The sequence below is a fragment of the Microtus pennsylvanicus genome, chromosome 4, assembly GCF_037038515.1.
Source record: "Microtus pennsylvanicus isolate mMicPen1 chromosome 4, mMicPen1.hap1, whole genome shotgun sequence".
Taxonomy (NCBI): domain Eukaryota; kingdom Metazoa; phylum Chordata; class Mammalia; order Rodentia; family Cricetidae; genus Microtus; species Microtus pennsylvanicus.
Window position 1 is genome coordinate 85,300,403 of NC_134582.1, and position 8,439 is coordinate 85,308,841.

Below are 8,439 nucleotides of genomic sequence, written 5' to 3' on the forward strand. Positions count from 1 at the left end.
AAAAATGCAATCACAGGCTAATTCTAGAAACTGGGTAATGGTCCACAGGGATGAAGGCTGGGAAGGATTCTGAGCACAGAGATAATAATAACATGTTCTACGTAGTCCTTACAAGCAGAGAGACTTTATGAGGAGTGAGAACCCCAGGGGCTGTTAGTCTGCATTCTCCTAGGATCAGTGGATAAATCTGGAAGACCTGGGCCTGCCCCTATGCACCCTCCCCCCACCCCCCAGCACGGCATCTCCAGGTTTTCCCTCCTGATCTCCTCCCTCCACAGAGCAACACAGTGTCAGAATGAAAGTAACAGCCTGTGGAAATTTAAAAGGAAATGGCCTCCAAAGGGAGTGGCATATTAGGAGGTGTGGCCTTGTTGGAGGAAGTGTGTCACTGTGGAGGTGGGCTTTGAGGTCTCATATATACACACTCAGGCCACACCCAGTGAGACAGTTCACTTCCTGTTGCCTGCAGATCAAGATATAAAACTCTCAATTCCTTCTCCAGCATCACGTCTGCCTCCATGCCACCATGTTCCGCCATGACAATAATGAATTGGACCTCTGAACTGCAAGCGAGCCAGTTAATTCTTTTCCTGTAGAAGAGTTGCTGCGGTCATGGTGTCTCTTCACAGCAGTAGAAACCCTAAGACACAGCCACAGCCCTAACACCATTTTCAACAAAACTACTTTTATTTACTATAGCTTACAAACTTCTAAAGTGATAATTCCCTCCCACTCCTTGCCCCACCCCTCAGTCCTGCCTTTACTGCCCAGCGCCTCTAACCTTCTAGCGCTACCCTTTGCACCAGCTAGATCAGTCCTGAGTGAGCAGGAGCTGGATTCTTTTCTATTGCTTCCTTTTCGTGGGGGGAGGTCAGGGGCTGCAGGGTAGAGGCAGAGTGAAACCTCTGCTGGCTTTGAAGGGTCACCACACAGGTGGCTCAGTGCCGGTTCTTCCTCTTCCTCTTCCGGGTGCCTAGTGACTCGTGCTTCCTCTTCTGAGCCTGCAATGGTTGAGCTAGCTCGAGGGCTGAGAGTGCCCCTTCAAACACCCCATGACCAGGCCCTGGGTCGGATCTTTTAGCCATGGGAGTCAAGCCTCCAATGAGAGCTCGCTTCTTTGACTTGGCAATTAGTGATGGATCAGGACTAAAGCCCCTTATCTTTGGAGATGAGGGTTCGGGGATACTGTCCGAGTCAGAGAAATCTGCATAGGGGAACAAGTGGCTAGCCAGTTTCCATGGCACCAGGTTGTACTGGGAGCAGAGGAGGAAGGACAGACTGTGGAGCTCTTCTTTGTCATCGGTGGTTCTGCCCAGGGACTCATGGAGCTCCTCAGTGGCAGGAACTTCTCTGAGGTTCACTCCACTTCTGGACCCTGGGCTTTGGGGGTAGGCTTCTTTATCACAGGTAGTAACGGTGGATCTGATGTCTACCGGTGAGGGTAAACATTGGCTACCTGGGAGGACGGAAGGCCTAGGCCCCCGTATTTTTGCATTGGTGTCTTCGGGACACTGTTGGTCTAAGAAAGCCATTTGTGAGGAATCTTTTTGTTCACTGGCCTCTCTTTGGGGACCATGGCCATCTTTCTCTGCACCTTGGCTGACAGTCAGTACAGAAGCATTGGCAAGTATCTGAGAGGCATCTTGGTTCAGAGGTGTCGCCTTACAGCCTTTCTTCTTCAAAGTCTCCAGCAGCTGCAGGAGGAAATGAGCACATGAGACCCAGGCCAGACTGGAAGGATTAGAGGGTGGCACATTTGGGTGGAGATGGCCAAGGGGAGAGTCAGGGACTGTGGGTCTGCTGGCTGTCATGCCACGTTCCTTGCAGCTGTGCACTTCACCCCACCCCTACCCTCGTGTTCATACCTGCATCCCCTTCTGGATGAAGCCCCAGACAGGATGCCCCGACTTCCTGTATGTCAGGGTGAGTCAAGGTCACATGATTCTTATGAACAGGGTCCTCTCTTTCCCTGTCCACTTGGTGTCCCTCAGCATCCCACTCTCTTTGGGGTCCTCCCTTCCCTGCTCATGTTTGCCTAGTGTCTCTCTGTATCCTGCCTGCCTGGTAGCTGCTTGCCTCTTGCCTACTTCCTGCTGCTTCCCCTTTGTCCTTAGTGCTCACCCTTCCCTGCCTACCTGCTTAACAGTGACCTCTTCCTCATACTCCAGCACCTTCATGAGAGCCAGTATGTCCATCTCTGGTTTGGAAGATAGGATTTCTGCCACAAATTGGGGGTTTATTATGGCCTCCACCTATAAACGGAAGGGAAAGGACTTGAGTGCCTGGAGGCGGGGTATCTGCAAGCCAAAGGGACCTCTGTCTTGCCCTGTGTTGCTACCAAGTCATGATGACAACCAACATTTACACACACACACACACACACACACACACACACACACACACACACACACGAGAGAGAGAGAGACAGAGACAGAGACAGAGAGAGAGAGGGAGAGACAGAGGCACACAGAGAGACAGACAGACAGACAGACAGACAGACAGACAGACATAGAGAGAGCTCTGAAGGCAGGGAAGCAGGCTCAGTTACAAGGACTGGGAAACCCATACTAGGGCTCCAGATGCAACTCACTTGCTCAATGAAGTGTTTCTGGGAACATAGCTCGTCAATGTAGTTCAGGAGTCCTGCATCTGAGTGCAAGTCATCCTTCTGCTCTGGCCCACTGCTCTCCTCCTCCTCCTTTTCCATGGGCTCTCTCGTGAGCGGCTGTGGGAGCCTCTCCAGCCAGTCCATGATGTCCATGTACTCCTGCACTGCCTCAGGTGGAATTTCTACGGGTGCCTCAGTCTTGCTTAACTGCCTGTCTCTGGGTCCTGGGAGGTGGGCCGGGTCAGCTCTGGGGACAGTCTTCATGGAGCTGCACACTAGGAGATAGGAGAGCATGATGATCCATGAGTGGGGTTTAGTTTCACCCAAGCCAAGCCACGCAGAGCAGAGCTCAGTGGAACTGCAATGGCGTAGGGGAAGCCAACACAGTGTTCCCTAAAGATCTCTGAGAAGGGACGGTGCAAAGGGTGATATGTCTAGGACTGTCATATGGGAGAGTATTTGGAGCCCCCAGTGTTTCAGGTACTCTTCATACTCAGTGTCCAGGTCCTGATCATACGGGGTTTTGGGTCCTTAGGGAGACGAGGACAGAGAGGAGCAATGATCATGACCAGTTCAATGATTACCCAATTCAAGACTAAGGGCTGCAAGGGACCCCAGGCTACATAGCAAATGTAGCAACCTACATGTGGAGCAAAAGTCTGTTTTGACTGATCTGACCTCAGCATAGAGACCTAAAGCTACGTGAGCCCTACCTGGTTCCTCAACCACCTCGGGAGCTGATGGCCTTGGTGGATCTTGCCTTGCTGTGGTTGTAAGAAATTGACACTGGACATTTCTCATTATTTCCAGCCTTGAGGCCTCCATCTCCAGCCTTGCATTCTCCATCTCTTCTGCACTCTCGAATTCTGAGAACCTAGGGATAAAGGAGGCCAAGGCTCAGCATAGGAGATTACTAAAGGTGGTCATTTACGCAAGGTCTTGGGATGGTCTGGTACACTTCCATGAAGTTGCTGGTCTTGGAACATAACCACAGCTCTGGGGCACACTATAGCCCTTGGTATTTGTAGGGAATCAAGTCAGTTCGAGATGGCCCAAGCAGGGCTTTCAGGTGTCTTCTCCTTAAGGCCTGTCCTGACCTTGCCTAGAGCCACAGAGGAGAGCTGATTGGGAAGTGGGCCGTGGATATGACTGATGGGGTACATCAGGATCCTGGACCAGATCCAGAGATGCTGACTTTGAGACTGGGAGAGCTGGAGTGACCTGGGAGGCAGGCGCCCAGGAGATGTCAGGAGAAAGTAGAAGGAAAGCTGAGAGGTGTGGCTGCTTCCCTCTGAGAGCTGTTTGTTGGCTTGTGTGCACAACAGCATCACGTGGAGCAGAGGTAGAAAGACCAGAGACTGTCCTCAGAGTGTGTAAGAGGCCTCCGTTCTCTCTGCCTTCTTCTATTTATATCCACCCCAGGTATATAAGGCTACAGCCGAGGCCACTCTCTTGAGACACAGTGGTCTCTGCTGTTGAAAAGCAGTGTCAATGCTAGGCATTTGGCCTAAGACTGGGGAGAGTGTTTGCTTTGCATAACCCACAGTGCTGGAGGAGACCTTACAGGGCTGGGCTGGGCCACTTTTCCTACTCTGACCCTCAAAAGAAAAGTGGGAATAGACTTATGATGTCAGAATTGATGGGACCATAAGATAGCCCATCATTCCAGGACGTGAGGATAACATTCTCGACAGCAAGATTCCCACGAGGGGCCCAAGTGTTAGGTAATCCTCCTGCCAGGGCATGGGTAACAAACTTACCAGACCCAGCGGTAGCACCCCCACACACACATACCCTCCTCAAGACTTCTGAATCAACAGACCCACCCGCGTTTAACAGCTCCCCACATACCCTGCTTCAAGATTCCCTTGACTCACTTTTCGGCCATCTCAAAGAAGATCATCCGGTCATAGTTGCTTGTACACTGCCATTCCTGCAGACCCCTCCACAGGCCCTCCTCCACAGTCATGGTGGGCTTCCTCCGGGCCAGGGACCGAAGCACCGGACTGTAATTCATTAGAACCACATAACCTGGTCATCGGCTTGCACTCCAGACCCTGGCAACCCCAGCCCAAGATAGATTCTATAGCCTAATGGCACTATAAGGTCAGCTTCCAGAAATGCCTAACCCTGCAACAAACATCAACACAAAGATCTACGTATGCTCCCCTGGCTGCCCTGTGCACTCTGTGTGTGTGGAGGAATGAATGGGGGTTAGGTTCCCAACATGGAAGTACAGGCGACAAAGTCAAAGAGAAAATCATTAGAAACGGGACCTTGGGTGGCGGTAGCCAGGTTTAGGTTATGATGTGGGACTCCCAGGATTGGACAGTGCTCTTTTTGGAAGGGAGAAGAGATCCTCCCGCCTCCAAATTTTCTTTTAGTCCTGTGAGACAACCATGGACAATATCAGAACTGGCTCTTCAAGGTCCTGTCTGAAGACAGTGTCCAGAACTGTGAAAATACAGTGTCTGTGGTTTGAGTCGTCTAGTCTGCCTGGCCATGTTGCCGAGCTGATGGCCGAGATGCCCAGAATGGCCTGGAACCCTGGGTTAATGACTGGGGCCATGATGCAGATAACTGCTGAGGATCAAAATGGAGCAAGGAGACCAAAGATTTCCCCCGGACGGGTGGAGAGCCTTCCTGGCCCAAGGGAATTTCCCCAGAACAATGGGTTGGGGAGAAATGTCTAGGTCTTTCTGGAGTCTGGCTCTCTCCCTTATCCCAGTTGTGGTGTGCTGTGGGCACTAAACACTGAGGTCAGTGGTAGAAGATAAAAGTTAAGGAGAAGGGCTACCACGTGGGGTGAAAGGTCTAAATCCAAGCCCTAGACCTGGGGCTGACTCCAGGAGGGTGTAGCTTTCTGGGGTGGCCCTAGCTCCTCCAGCACCTTCCTCGTCCAGGCACCATGACACTCACATGAGGAAGCAGGAGAAAGCCGCCACGTCAGGAGTCTGGGACAGGTGCCGTTGCACCAGAGTCTTGAGAAGCTGCCAGCGCCGGAAGTTCCCATAGACACTGTCTGGTTTGTACAAGTATTCTGGGGAGTTGGATTGGACGTTGGCTGGGCCACTCTGCCCATATACTCCTTTTGGAGGTGGTGCTGAGTTCACTGGGGACCTGCCAGAAACCAGCTGGACAACTGGCTGTGTGGTGGGAGGGTAAGGACCCAGGACCCACGTTCCATCTTGAGACTGAACAGCCGAAGCAATTGGAGTATTTATGAAGGTGTTTGCAGCAGGCGTTGACATGAAGAGGGAAGCAGGGTGCCCCATACTCCCACCTTGGGCCCCAGGGACATTACAGTTGAGGGGCACCTGAGTGAGGACAATATTGGCATTGTGCACAGGCTGGACAGGCCTGCCTGGTGTCCCAACTTGTACAATGTTCAGAGGTACAGCTGTTCCCAGGGCAGTGCTCCCATCTTCTGCCACCAAAGATATCCCAGGCAAGGTAGATAGCACTAGAGGGTTCCTGGGAGAGATGCCTACAGTCATGAGAGGTGCTGGGGGCTCCCAGAATAACTGGGGTGCTGGTTGGGGCGCAGGTGGGAGAACAGGCAGGGTAGCAAATGTAGGCATGGAGGCAACGGGGTTCACAGTCATGTTCTGTCCCAGCGAAGTTGCTGTGAAGATAAAGGAGACAGTGGATGAAGGGGGAAGAGGCACAGGTGGGGGACCCCTTGGTCCTGGTAGTCAGTGGAAATCAGGGGAGGTCATGGGGATAGGATTGCACTGTTTGCAGATGTTCCTGAGGGAATTCCCTGTTGGCTTCATCTAGCCGAGCACAGTTCCAGCAGGGATCTTCCTTCCGTTCAGCAAGATTCCCTGATTGCTGTCTGTGGAGAGGAGCCCTTAGCTTTCCCACCTCTGAGAGTCTCTTCAGGAATCCCTGGCAGAAAACTCATCAGTATCTAGCTCTCTTCCCAGAGATGGACCAGTTTGACTTGGTCTGGACCACCATCCAAGTAATGATGCTCACAGGAAACAAGGCACCGTCAATGAGGGCCAGTTTCTAGAAGGGCCTCTGTGAAGGCTTCAAATATTTTGACCTCATCCCTGTCTGAGGGTTCCTTCCACATTCTGAAACCTCCCTCTCTTTCTAGTCCAGCACAACAAACCAAAACACCTCTATACAATCTTCCATGCCAGCACCCTGGAATCCTGGAGGTGATGCTATAGCGTGTCCTACCCATGTTGCTGCTCCCTCTCCTAATGTCTCCCCCAGGAAACAGCAATGGGGTAGATTCTGGCAGCCCCACACTGCCCTGACAGTCATTGGTTCCCACCACGGTTGGGAGCTGTTCCCACAGCACCGGTGTGTAAGACAGCCGTGCAATTCCCTGACACTTGCCCTTGCTATCCCGGCAGTGGCTGTGGAAGGCTGTAAAGGGTCAGGGAACAGTGACTAAGGGGTTTGTCAGGAGGCTTCTGGGGTTTCCCGCAGCCACTGACGTCGTCACAATTGGTCATGAAATGAAAACCACATGTGGTCGTTTTCTTGCTAGCTCCGACTAACATAAAAGAACGACTACTAGGTGGCATGGGGGGGGGATTAGGGGAGGGTGGGACGATACAGTCATGAGCCAGATGTCAAGTGGGGTGCAGTTACTGGAACGCCCGAGGGCCCCCTCAAAGAGAGCCAAGTCCAAAAGGCCTGCACATGAGACCAGGACACACATTCTAGCTCTGTTTAACAGTTACACAGAGCGTGTTCCAAGACAAGTGCTTCTGTCTAAAGTCTCCAGGAAAGGATCCAGCCACCTTAGAACCCACCAACGCCAACAGCCTTCCACATCCCTTTGTGTGAAAGCAGTAACAGGGAAGAGAGGCTTCCGGTTACAGTTACATGATGGGCTAACGGAACTGCACCTCTAAACTGATATTTTTTAAAAAAAAATATATCTAAATATTTAGTGTAATCACCCATTTCTTTGTTGACACTTCCTAACTGCTTAGGAGGAATCAAAGACATCAACTGCCTGACAGAGTAGAAGCCTTCCCTCAATGGGAAGGTGTGAGGGACTCTGGGCTGCCAGAGGATGAAATAACTCTCCATCCCCATAGAGAGGACCCCACTGAGCTGTTTCCTGCCTAGTCTGCACTGTCCTCCTTAGGTCTAGGGTGGCCCAGTTAAATTCCTGGGATCCATAATTTCACATCGCAGGTTCCATCCAGAAGCTGGGAGAAGTGACCCAGAGCTCAGGCCTTGCCCATGAACCTTCCTTGGACCACCACAGTGAACCATCCCACCACACCTATGACTTGTGCTTAGGAGACCTGCCTGCCACACAGGAAGAACCCATGTAGGGCCTCTCGCTGTGTCTCCTGCTGCAGTGTGTCTCCTGACAGTTTAGTTCCACCAAGGGCTCTGTTCAATCTGCCATGAGCTTTGTCAGCTTCTGAGGTGATGTCCTTGCAGAAGTCCAGATCTGTCTCCTATCCCCTCCCTTCCTTGGTCTAGTCAGTCACTGCTAGTATCAAATTTAAATTGCCAATGGCAGGGAGGCAGGTCCCATACCCTCATCCTTCAGGCTTACCTTCTGAAGCTATTCCTACAGGTGTGGACAGTAACCATGCCTGTCTGGTAGGATCCATGGTGAAAAAATTCAGATAAATCACACCGAGTCACCAAGATGTGGCAGATGCTCAAGAGAGCCAGCCACAACTGAGCAAAGTTTGAAAGGAAACAGCTCCAGAATGTGGCATTGAACATTCCGCAGTGGGGGAGGGGCAGAGAGTAAACAGGGCGGGGGGGGGGCATTCCGGGAGGGGTTGTGGCAGGTGCCTAAGAATCTTGGGGTCAGTTCAAATGATGCATCCTTGTTGGAG

General features: G+C 51.9%; 1 protein-coding gene across 1 annotated transcript; it reads right to left on the minus strand.

Annotated features, from left to right (window-relative positions):
• Positions 1–938: 938 nt before the first annotated feature.
• On the minus strand, positions 939–8,205 carry LOC142848763 (NUT family member 2-like). The gene is made up of 7 exons (XM_075970948.1): positions 8,148–8,205; positions 5,528–6,233; positions 4,486–4,614; positions 3,322–3,482; positions 2,591–2,883; positions 2,136–2,252; positions 939–1,694 (listed from the first exon to the last, which is right to left on the minus strand). The coding sequence occupies exons 1-7, from the start codon at positions 8,203–8,205 to the stop codon at positions 939–941; spliced, it is 2,220 nt and encodes a 739-aa protein (XP_075827063.1).
• Positions 8,206–8,439: the final 234 nt, after the last annotated feature.